Source organism: Papio anubis, chromosome 3 (genome assembly GCF_008728515.1).
Source record: "Papio anubis isolate 15944 chromosome 3, Panubis1.0, whole genome shotgun sequence".
In the NCBI taxonomy this organism is placed as follows: Eukaryota; Metazoa; Chordata; class Mammalia; order Primates; family Cercopithecidae; genus Papio; species Papio anubis.
This window is the reverse complement of record NC_044978.1, coordinates 31,187,418-31,200,337: the sequence shown is the minus strand read 5'-3', so window position 1 is coordinate 31,200,337 and position 12,920 is coordinate 31,187,418. Positions and strand designations below refer to the sequence as shown.

The 12,920-nt window shown below is 39.6% G+C and overlaps 1 protein-coding gene across 2 annotated transcripts in view; it reads right to left on the bottom strand.

Annotated features, from left to right (window-relative positions):
- The window catches only part of GASK1B (golgi associated kinase 1B), a 48,210-nt gene extending 40,077 nt beyond the window's left edge, over positions 1-8,133 (bottom strand). The window contains exons 1-2 of one of the 2 annotated variants that reach the window (XM_003899309.5): positions 7,825-8,133; positions 5,432-6,565 (exon numbers count right to left, since the gene is read on the bottom strand). In XM_003899309.5, coding sequence (XP_003899358.1) covers positions 5,432-6,341 — 910 coding nt within the window. In that variant the 5' untranslated portion in view covers positions 6,342-6,565; positions 7,825-8,133. Of the gene's footprint in view, positions 1-5,431; positions 6,566-7,294; positions 7,689-7,824 lie in introns of those variants that run through there. The other variant, XM_003899308.5, reaches the window with a different exon arrangement.
- Positions 8,134-12,920: the final 4,787 nt, after the last annotated feature.

The following is a 12,920-nucleotide window of genomic DNA, read 5'->3' as shown; positions in this document are numbered from 1 at the left end:
ACTAGCCTACCTTAATTCAGTCTGACAGCTCTGTGGAATAAAGCAGCATCCTAAAAATAAAGCATACATCATCCATCTTCCATGCTGGGCATGAAAAATAGCACAATGCTTAAATGCTACCAAAATGGTGTCCCTTGAGATTCATTCACATTATACTGTGCAGACTACAGGGGAAGCTCTGGCAAAGCTGCTAAATCAGAGATCACAGAAGCATACTGGGTTGTCTCTGTTTTTATTCTCTTGATTTTTACATGGACATAGTCTGCTTTGTCTAATCCTAGATAAATACTTTAGGATATTTTCGCTTTTTTAATTATCAAAATGTATCAGCACCACACAGTATCTGGTGACTTTTATAATAATTTGAGACTCTTGCAAGGAAAATTTGGCAGAAAACAAATATGTTCCGTCACATTGATACACATGTGACTGTTTATGGTAAACAAGAAAATCTGGTAAGCACTGGCATCTTGGCTTGCACGAAAAAAACTTGTAGCAGTGCTCACAATGATACATCAGTACTGCACTTGAGTAAAAATATTATCAATGTTAGATTATTGAATTGAAAAAAGAAATTAAATAGAAATATTGGCATAGTGGTAAAATCAGAAACCATCATGCTAAAATTTGTACATTTTTGACATTATCCCATAATTGTAGTAAGTTATATTTGTGAGGTAGTGTGGGTTAACAGAAGCAACATGAGGAAACTTCAGTGTCAGAGACAGAATTGGGCACAAATTCCAATTTCATTGCTCTCTAGGTAGGCGATGTAGGGCAAATTTTATAAGCTCACTGAGCCTCAGGATTCCCCTATTTAAAACAAGAGTAATATCTGCTGTGTAAAATTGTCAGGTGGTATAATAGACAACACACATCAAGTACAGTGTAAGTACTATGTGATACATAACACTAGATTCTTTGTCACAATTGAAAAATACTTCCTTATTGCACACAAACATTTTAAGACCCTTTGATGCTATATTTTAATTCATTTTAAGACTTCCTACACAGAAACATATAGGATGAAAATCTGCTCCCGTGGTAACTGCTGGATCTTATATTGTGGCACACTGCTGGCTCTGCCTACTTAATTACTATCTTGCCCTTCCTCAAGTGCACCCTTCTCATTTTCTAGGATATCTTGGAGCATAACCTGTCAGAAAATAGTCTGTTATAAAGCACAATACCAGTAAGTCCACTCATTTCACACATCTTTTTGTATTCAGGAAGAATTATCTAGAACTCATCAGGTCACACAATCAAGATCTTGTCTCAGACTAAACTGAGCTAGCTGACTGGATCACCCACACCAGTTCTGCCAATTTAGAAAAACCCTAAAGATGACCTTTATTAATTGGAACTCTTTGTCTTTTGACTAAATCAACAGAGAGCTTTATCTGAAAGGCTGGGGCAGGCAGATTAGTCAATTCACAGCATTTGATTCCTTTTTACATCTCCCTTTCCACATCACATATCCATTTTATAATTACTCTGGGCCTCAACTTCTATATTTGTTAAATGTTTGTCAGAGTCCCCAAACTCTATGTCACTTGGGTGCAGCTGGTAGATGACGATTTAATGAAATAATGCAAGCACAGTACTTAGAATTGTGTCTGGTATATATATCTAGGAAAATTGAATGACTCTTAGCTATGGTTAAGGTTGCTTTGTCTCCTTGAGGAAAAAAAAGAGGTTACCATAGCTACATCTGTGCATCAGTGTATAAGTAATCTATTTCATTATATTAAATAACTATACTTCCTAGTAGGCTGTGGTGATAGAGAAAGACGATTTACCTTAGGGCCCCTTAAAGGATTTGTTGAGGGAAGCAGATTTGTGAAAAGAGAAAAGACTTGGAAATTAGAAGACAAAAATTTTTGCTGGACAACTCATCACATGTCCTTGAGCAGTCTTCTTGCCTTTCATTCATCTCTAAATTGAGGTTTAAAAAGTCTACTGCATAGGATTCTTAGAAAAATTAACTAAGACAGCTTAAATATCTAAATTCAACTTGCAACACAGACTAACCACTTCCTTGGTGCCAGATATAAATTTATTTTTGTAAACATTAATCAAAAGTCAGAACAGAAACAACATTTAGGGCAGATTACTTACAGGCTTTGCTGGCTTCTCACTCTCTCAAATATTAAAAGATCTACTCCCAGACCAAGCCTGATCATCAGAGAAATATATACCTAAATTAAATCCTATTGTTCCTCCTGCAGAAAACTCATTATCAAATTACACTAGAGCGTGATGCCAACACACCACATTGATAGTCCTCACAAGAATAAGCCCTGTAAACCTTTCATTTGCATTATAAGGATGCTACAAAAACATTTTTTATTACATCCACAATGAATTCCTTATGAGATCCTCCAGGAGAAAGTCTAGCCTGTACTTAAGACTAAAAATGTTATTACGCGTCCTAAGTATTAGAAGCTAGTGGCTTCCAGTATAGATTTACTGTTTAGAGTCCAAGGAACAAGCAATGAACGCATTCCTTCATTCGTTCAAAATATTTATTGAGCTTCTACTATAGGCCAGACTCTCCACTAAGATCCAGAAATGCAATTCTAAAGAAAATGGGAAGTATCTTTGACTTCAGAGACCTAGAGAGTAGTGGGAAGGAACAGATGATTAAGCAAATGATTATAATACAAAAATGTATTATATAATATAATGATATAGAGCAAGCTGAAAAAGATGCTAGGTAACTAGGTAAGATCTGTTGCCTCTCTGGGTGGACTGAGAGGCTCAAATAAAGTCAAACTTTGACCAACAGAATAGGAGGGCCCTAGAAGAAAGCTACACACTTCTGTGGAAATCAGGGAAGAAAGACATAGTGAGGAAAAGACTAGAAATAGGTGGATGGGTAGAGATACTGAGAACCTAATGCTGTCTATACCATGACCAGAAGTGTTCTATTTATGTACTTTGCATCACTATAACAGTCTGCTTGAGTAGAATTATATTGTGTAGAGTATTCATAACTATATGAAATCATTTCATGAGCCCCTGAAGAAACTGACCTGACTTTGTGACTCTAAATGACTAAGTGGAAGAAGGTATCAAAGAGAGAATGTTGTTTGAGATATAATCTTAGGGATTTTATTTATTAAATTGAGTCATACTGGTATAACCTTATTAGTTGATTTCCATCACCACTCCCATATGAAAGGAGAGAGAAATACCCAGGCTATATTGAGATTACAAACCCCTCCTTCAAATGAATTTTTGTTCTCAAAGATGCTGGAAATTCAGAGCAAAGAATTAAATACCTAAGAGGAATCGTGATTACAAAAGTTTAATTGAGCAGTTTTAGCCATAGTCTTATCACATAAAGAAATAATATATGAGACTTGGAGATTATGTGAGGAATTCAATGAACTTGGTACCTCCTGTGTTTGGTATAATAATAATAATAATAACCAATATTTATTGAAGGTTTATCTTGTGGTAAATACTGGTTCTAAGTGTTTTCCATATATTGACTAACAACAATGTCATATGGTAGGCAGTATTGTCATTTTACAGCTGAGGAAACTGAGGCATAAAGAGACATGGCAACATTTCCAAGTCATAAGATTGGTAAGTTCAAACCCAGTTAGTACAACTCCAGGGCCCAGGCTCTTAGTCACTACTGTATTCTCCCAACTTCCATCCAAGAGTGTCTAAGGGAAGCTCAAAGGACATATCAGAGAACCCTGCCTCAGGATGTACCCAGGAGTTCATCTTCTCCTCTCTGGGGCCTTTATGACATGAAAATGAATGGGATTACAGCATAACAAGAGGGATCCTGTGCCCTACTCTGCTCAGAACAGTCGGTTGTGCCTATTGTCCCAGTGCCCACCAGCAGCTCCTTTCATGCCACACGGTTCCAGTTTGGATAATAAGTTACATATGCACCTAAGTCCAGTGGCTAAGAAGTTATGTTCTGAAGTTTGCTGGGCCTACAATCAAAACCCAGTTTAGCCACTTACTAGCTGTGGGAGTTGAGGTCAATTACTTTGTCTCAATAAGACTCAATTTTTTCACCTACTAAATGGAAATAATAATAGTCCCTACATAATAGCATTGCTATGAGAATTCTAGGAGCCAACACATATGAATCAATTTGTATAATCTTTAACAAATTGTGGACACCCAATACAAAATTCATTTTTATCAACATTAGATTAAATGTTTGAGAGGGTTTCTTACATTGGCATAATTGTGGTGGACTGCTTTGTAAACTTGAGACATCAAAGCATACCTGTGAATCTGGAGCACTTAGACAAGAACCACTATCAGTAATGAATGTCCAGTTTTTCTAAGTAAATCACTGGTACTTCAAGGAGTATCCATTCTAAAACGAAATTATAATGCTAAAGCCATTGGAAATGCAGTTTGGGTCTCAGCCACTCCAAGGGATTTTAATCCATTCCATTGTAGGCTCCCTGGGAACCTCACTGAAATGCTAAATTTCATGGTGACATGGAGAAAGTAAGTATCCTTTCAGCTTTTAATCTCTTTGGGGTACGTTTTAGCCTCTTGAGTCAATCTGGATTCAAAGTTGTAACTTCTGGCATCATTCTGCATTCAAACATAAGCCACTGACTCACTGTACTTTGTATTCAAACCCTGGAATAGCTTTAATATTCAGGGAATATCCTTTATATGGCATGGGCATGACCGCAGACCAATCCTTTTGCTGGCAACTGCAGTAACTGGCTACATATGTTAGAACCTGCCAAAATGTTTGTCACCCAAGAAGAGAGAATCTTGAAAGACTGGCTCAATAGACCATAGTCAGGGGCTTGATAAAACCACACAGCTAGTTAGTATACATACTGAACAAATTACCAATTTTTGCCTTATTTTTTTTTTTTTTTTTTTTTTTTTTTGTTAAATAAAGGGGTTAAATCCACTGGAAAAAAAATCAAGGGGTTGAACCTAACATGGTCTGGCTCTGCGCCCCTTAAGAAGATTCCATCTGCTCAAGAACGATAACTCGCTTCCCTCTTACTTTTAAAAACTTCTACTTCCTCCCATAGTAACCTATTTAATAGTATGCCTGACTGTCAGCAAGTTCTTTGCCTCCAGCCTAGCTTCCTCTCCTCATCATGCAAATTGCCGTTGGCTTTAATTAGATTTAATAAACCACTGGGAAGTGCAGCGAGGGAAATGGAGAGCCAAGATTATACAGTATGGGCTTACTCTTGTATGTCCAATACAGCATTTTCCCTGGAACTCTCATATCCTCCCGGGCTGGGAAAATAAAGAATGCCAAGCGCATGGAAAGACAGGCTGCTGCTGCTGCTGCTGCTGCTGTCCAAATGTGAACCGTGGGTGGAGAAAAATCATTTAGAAAAAGACAGTAAGGGAAAGGAGAAAATGAACCCGAATCCCCAACAGCTGCAAATAACGAAGCATGTGAATCTGTTACCTTGGATGAACTCTGCTTTCCTGCTCACAGACGGCAGGGTCCTGTTGAGCCCCAGGATCCTGTCTAGGTGGAAGGCGAACACCTCACTCATGTCCAAGGGCTGCTTGAGAAGCCCACAGGGGCTAGGGCCGCAGCGGAGCACAGCGCCAGGTGCGCCCCCCTCCAGCACCAGCAAACGGGCTCCGCTCTTAGAGGACACTGGCCGGAGCCCTGCCACTGTGCTGTCCGCCAAGAGTCGCATTCTTCGGATGTCATCTTTGCTCAGCCAGGAGGGGGCGCTCTCGCTGTAGATCCTAATGTTGCTTTCCCTGGAGCTGGGCTGCAGGAAGTCTGGGCCCCCCGCTCGCACTCCTGGACCCCGCACCAACCTCCAGGGTCGCTCTCCCATCTTAGCCAGGTTTGCTCCCTGAGCGTACCCAGGTGCTACAGCATCAGCTGCCCTTGCAGCTTCCTGCGGCTGAAGGGATGGTCCGACCAAAGCCTCCTGCCCTGGGGCAGCCGATGCCACTGCATGCTTTTTCCTGCGCTTGGGCTTCACGGTGCCACGGATATTGGCCGGCTTGCTGCGCTTGGAGCGTAGGGTAATGTACACCACATTGGGCTGCAGAGTGGACCCATTGCCCTGGGACTCTGGAGGCGCCAGGGTACCATCCAGGGGTATCTCAGGGAAGGATGCCTCGGCGGTGTCGCGGCTGCGATGTGGCCCCTTCTCAGCCACCTGTCCGTGCTGGAGAGAGGCCCTCCCCACCTGGCTCACCAGGAAACCCAGGTAGATGGCACAGGCAGTGCCCAGGAGAAGGTTTCTCCGGGTCCTTGGACGCCGGCTGCTCCAGAGTTTACACACCCGCGGGACGCACAGGGAGCAGATGAACCAGTTTATGAGCTGCCCCGGCTTGTCTGGACAGGTCATTTCTCTGCCGCATCCACATGTTGAACGGAGTTTAAAGTCTGCAGTTGGCTCCTGCTAATGTAATGCATGGTTTCCTGACTTCAGCTGTCGCGTCCGCTTCGGGACATAAATGGTCTCCAGTGGGTAGAGGTGGAAGGAAAGGGTTGGTAATGAAGCTGGGAATGTTTCAGACACAACAAACCTTTTAAACTATCAGTCTCCCCAAGGAGAAATGTGGCTGGTTTCTGGGAATGAATGGATACAGAGTTAACTGAGTCACAATCTCAAACCATTTAAGTTCCTCTACAAGAGTAAAGAAAAAAAGTCATCATTTCCTTTCATAAATATCACCACTAAATGTTTTTAAAAATAAAAGTTAAAACCATGGAAACAAGATAGATGTATAGATTTGACAGTCACTTTAAAGTAGTGAAAACAAGACACAAAAATCCAAGAGTGTTTTATAACTTGTACCTAGAGTCATTTAAGTTGACTCTGAAGCAAAAGCATTAAAATGTGACAAACCTGGGCTTTTCCTTTTTGAAATTCAGAAAGAACTTAAGACAAGTAATAGGTGATTTTTTAAAACTCTATAACTATACCATATTTACTTTTTAAAGTCCTGAATTAACCAAGTACAAGCAGCAAGTATTAACAATAAAATTTAGAAACATATTCTCTTAGTCTAATGGTACAAATTTTTCTCCATATTAATAATATGTTCCATTAGCTTACATTGTTAGTATAATACAAAGCCGTAAATGTCCATATATGTTGGAAACAGTTGCATTTATTCTGTTTCTCTCTCTCTCTTTCTCTCTTACACATACACACACACAACACAACACAACTCTGACTGCTTTTTATTTCTTTTCTTTCCACCGAAGTCAGCTGAAAGAAAATAAAAGCATCTCTAGTTCTGTTTTTTCACTACTTAAAAGAAAAAGAAGAAACTCGTAAGCAACCTTACTTACACAGCTGGCCCCATGCTTGGCTCCAGGAAGAATGTAATCCTTGACTCTAATGCAAAGAACTTTTAAAGGCTGAGGCATGTAAGTAGAACATATTTCATGGTCAAGAGTGTTCCACATTTCAAACATTTCAGTTCAGCTTTAAAAGCTCCCTTGAAAACTACTGATTGCAAAGCAAAACTTGGAAACGGACTGCTGCATGGTTTTAAGAGATATAAGGCTTTTAAAAACAATAGTTAACAAAATAAACATTAATTTTAAATTCGGAAAAAAGAAATGCCGTAGAGAATCAGTTTTCATTCAAATAACTTTCCACTTATTTTTAACCCCTGGGAGCCCTCTAGTGTCGTGTTTGCAAAACAGACTCAGAAATGTCAGTCTCATGAAGTTCAAAAGATCGAGAGTGTTTGCTATCTTGGTGGAGCAGCCGCAGCCAAGGGAGTAACTTGTAAATTGCGGAATGCCACCACCCCTCGAGCGTCCATCCCGCATAACTTGGGGTTAGAGCACAAGCGTTCCCAGGAACTACTCACCTTACCATCTTGGCCGTTTCATTTGTCTTCCACCAGTTCTGGAAAGAGAAGGCCTAGAAGTTCAGGATAAAAAGGTAAGAAATAGTTAATATAAATGAGGGGGAAAAAAATAGAACAGTGAGATAAGAGTGCACATAGATAAGGAAAGACATTTATAGTGTGCAGTTGCACAGTGCAACAGTTCACAAAAAGAAGTCGTGGATTTCCTCTGATTGGAGGTTTTTAAAAAAAACAGGTGAGGGATTGGCCTGGGTGGTTTGCGTGTCCTAGCACAAAGGCAGGAGCTGATGACCTCGGGGTCTCAATTAGACTATGACAAATAGAATCAAAAGGCAAGAAGACAGAAAGGGGACAGGGATTTTTCCTCCCCACAGAGAAAGAAAGTTGTGATCTGAAGAGTGGGTAAAAGATTAGCATATGGTGTATATTCCTAAAAATACTATATTTTACAATGCAAAAAGAGCAAGGAGTTGGAATATATATGGAAGGAGAGAATAAACGTCCAAGTGGTAAATTGACGAAAATTATAATCAGGCTGTTATTTTAGCACTCTAAATTCAGTCCTTTTTTCCTCTTTAAAAGTCCTGCCACATGGAGGAATGAGAAGGAGCAATCCCAATATTGATAGTAGCCTGGAAGTACCTGGGTATTTGGCTAAACTTTCTGAGAATTCAGGCATCAAAGCAATTTTATTTGCACTCAAAAACTCTTAAGGCACATACTTTCATACACACAGAATTATTTTCTAGATAGAAAATGTGAACTTCTTGCAAGAAAACCATACCAAAGCTGCATTTTATAATCATCTTATTATTTTCACAGTCAAAGGAACAACTGACTTGGCTCTATAAAAATTAAAAGTAAGCCTTTGTCAGAGGCCAGTTATAATAACCAGAAGTCTCCTCCAGCTGTTTTTAGAGCTACTTTTTTCGTGGAAAAATGCCTAGGAGATAGGGCGAGTTGTGTGAGTTAGTAAATCTGGTTGACTACCTTCCCACCCCACTCCGAAAATGTCTCCTAGAAAAAGAACAATACACTGTCCCCTGCGATAGCCACAATAGGGATTAGTGGAGGCTCCACTCTCTACTCTGAACTATGATATTCAGAAAATGGACTGAAGAGGGAGGAAGCCTGGCTTTAAATTCTTCTCATTTAACTCTTACGTGTGGTCCCCTGTGGCAAGTCATTTTACCCTGCCTCAGTTTCCCTCATGTGTAAGAGAAGAAAAATAATACCACTTACTCCATCGGTTTCTTGTGATGATTGAATGAGATAGCAGCCTTGGAATGATCATTTGAAATACTCAGCAATGTGTTTGTTTTTATCCCCCATGATGCCTCATTAAACTGCTCGGAAGCCTGTCTCCTCGGCCCAGGCCTCGACACATAGTCACCATTGCACCACAGCAAAGCTATCACGGTAGAATTGAGGACAAGCACACTGAATTAGTTGTAGTCAAGATATTGATGTAACCAATACATTGGATAAACAGGGCTTGTCAGATATAATCAGAACACAATTTTAGTGATTGCCCCCTCCACTGCCCATTGAAACCTCTTCTGTGGCCTGATACCTCTTTTCAACTTTCTTAAATGGAAACTCAGGCAGGCCCCATGACTTTTCCAGTAATACTTAAATTTTTTTAAAAGTTCTCCAGTTGTTAGCCATAGACATACAGACATGTAATATACATAAACTAATTAATATGTTTGATTCTATATCATAGTAAATTTTTTTAAAAATTTCTTTCAAATTTCCAGAATTTCTCCAGAAGATAGCAGTCCCTGAAAAAGCATAACCAAAATCTACTGAAAAGGGACAGAGGAGATCCATCGTAGATTCTTTTTTGTTCCTGCCTAGAGTTCTTGTTCCTTAACCACTCACCCAGCCACTCACCCTACTTTGAACCTGGCTCTGGCTGTTCCAAGGTAGTGGAGAGAGAGAAGCAATAATGGCAGAAATGGTTTTGCTACTCCATTCATAATGCTGCGAATTGACTTATAAGCTCTCCAGGTTTGGTAGGTATGTAAAGCTGACTCTGCGATGAGCATCTTGTAGTCACTTCAAAGACACCACTATCAAAGCATCTCTCTAGCTGGCTGTTGATGGCCCCTCAGTCCCTTGGAACTTGGTAGCCCCCTGTTCTGTTGAGATCACCTCATCTCTCCAGGCTGTTCTCTTAGGCAGCATTTAGGCTGACTCGCAGGCTGGTTTTCTAACTTGGACCTCTGTGTACTGCCCCACAAGTGATCCAATGGACATGGCCACCATGATTTGCTCCAGTAACCTCAGACTTCCCAATGCAGCAAACCACTTCCCTCAGCACAGCGGATCCATACCTCATTTTGGAATGTGGAAGCAATTGCCATCAATTGCTCATGGTCTCTGTTGAAACTGAATGGAAAGGTGTTTTTTGCCATCAGGTAGCACGGGACATGGAGAAGTTTAATTTGGTTTTAGAAAAATAAAGCTAAATTCCTTGAACGAGTGTTAGTTTGAAAACTTGTTGCCACAATATAACATTCGTTTATAACTTACAATATAATCTGTGTGTGCACATATAGAACTCAAAGCATTCGTTATTATTATTAGATTAGATCAGAGAGACTAATAATTCTCATGCCTAAAATATTTTCTCTTCTTAAAAATAATGAGAGAAATAAAGTGAAAAAGTAGACCGTAGGATAATGGTAGAGCCCATTAGAATTACCTGGGGACCTTTCCATATCTTTATGGAGGGGCAAGGATGGTGATGGAGAGAAAACATGAGTAGAGCAGGATTGTGGGAATGTTCTGTTTCTTCGTTTAGATGGGATTTACCTAAGTATGTTTATTTTGAGATAGCACATTGACTATACATTTGTGATTTCTGTACTTTTCCATATTTATATATGTCTTATCCTTCAATCAAATTGGAAAGGTGGTAGATAAATAGTTATTTATTTTATATTCTTTATACCTTGTATATATGTTATAAATCTATAAAGAAGGAGAGTAGGACAAATAATTTGTTTACAATAAAAAATGCACATTTTTTCAGTCATTTAAAAATTAAGTTTAAATATTAAAGAACAGCAAAAACCCCCGAAAATTTTAAAAATATATGAGTGTCTAGGCCCCATCCATCTTCCCAGAGACTCTAAATGATCTAAAGTAGGGCCCAGGAATCCACAGTTTTAAAAGCTTCTAATGTGCAGAGTTATAATTCACTGTTATATATTGTGTATAATTATATACACTGCTATATACTGTGTATAATTCACTGTTATATATAAGTTAAATACTTAGTTCTAGAAGCAAATTAACACCTTTTTACAATTAAATGATGTCTTAGGTTTCACTGGCAATGAAGTGAACCCTTCAAGGCTTCCAATAGTAAGATCCTAGTTTGATGAAGGCTATTTGCCTTCAGTCTGGGACAACTCCTGGACCAGATTAGATAGTGAATCGGGCCTCATCTTTCACCCACAGCACTCTCATTTCCCCCACTCCTGTCAGGTGTGCCACCTGCTGTGACTGTGTGGCAACTTGCCCATCTCCTGAGAGCCCTTGGGAAAGTGAAGGACAATATATAAGGACTCCAATCACTGAAAAGCTAAGTGCTGAGTTTTTCTTTACCGTTGTTGACCCAGGCTTGTTGCACAGATTGCAGACCTGCAGATGGACACCTTGTTCCTGGTTCAGTGCTGCCCAGACTCTTCCACTGGGGCACCCTATCCCTTGCTCCTCATATTCCTGATTTCTAGGAACCACAACCCTACTATGATTATAATTGCAGCATTAGCATAGGTTCCTGGGTACAACCTTTGCCCTACTTATTGTATGGAATTTGCTAATACCTTTGCTATCCATTCCAACACCAGGCCTGGACAGCACCAAGCTGCCCCGCCTGCCGCTGAAAAACTTTCAACTTTATAATCTTTGAAGTTTTGTCATAAAAGTGTTAAATAGTAGTCTATACTATATCTGTCTTTTGACCAGTATGCAAAAGAAGTTATATTGATTATGTCATATTTTATAGAAATATGAGCACTTTTTATCTGACAATTGATTGCTCACCCCTAAGGACATCATTCCTGTTGATCTAAACTAGTACATCTATATGCAGTAGGAGAAGTGCTTTTGGAGAAAATCACCTGTCTCCTCAGAACTGGTCTTACAAATCTATGAAGTAACACTATGTGCCATGGCCTAATCACTCATATATGACTCAGAGAACACCAAATAGGCATATTTCCAGCAGATAAAATGCCTGGCATTGCATTGTATTAGGTATTCTCTCCTCTGTCTACTATTATACCATGCACTTTCCTCCATTTTCCTGGTATGGAAATCTCCTGCAATAATGCATTTGCCTCATTTCCCTAGGAACGTTTATTCCGTGATTTGATGTTGTGTCTGTGTTAGAATGGTTCTGCCACATGACCAGAAACTGGGCAATGTCTGCATGAACATACTATGATATGGTAAACAGATAAAACATATGACAGCCAATTTGGCATCTATTTGAAATGATAGACATGTACAAAGTTATTATTTCACTTCTTAATAATTAGATAATTTATGCAGGTTAGAATAATTTCCATTTGTTTTATAGTTCTAAAACCTGATAATTCATAGAGTCATCATGGAATAAAGTAAGAATTAGGAAAATTGGAGGTTGCCCTGGGTTTCTTCAAAAAGCCCCCACACAGTCTAGACAACTAAGCTTCTCTGTTTCAGAAATGGGCACTCAAGGTCCTGATACTCTGCTCCATCTCTGTCCCCAGGGCACACACACAGAGGAGAAACCAGGACAGACACACTGGCTGTAGGTCATTCTTGGCAGAGACAGAACAACTCATGCAGCAGTAGTTTTCTGTCTTTGTAAAGGAGTAAAGATTGGATAAAACTGTCTCAACCCTTGGGCTCCTTGCAGAAAACTAGTGCAGACCAACAAATTATTTTTTCTCTCCTCACCTAAGGTATAGTTTATGTAAAAGAAAAAAATCTACAGAGTACATTTAAAGAAAGGAAAGGCTCCTGGCTTCATTAGATTAAATTCGGAACATTAGAAATGCATTGGGATTATAAATAAACACCTTAAACTGCAGGAG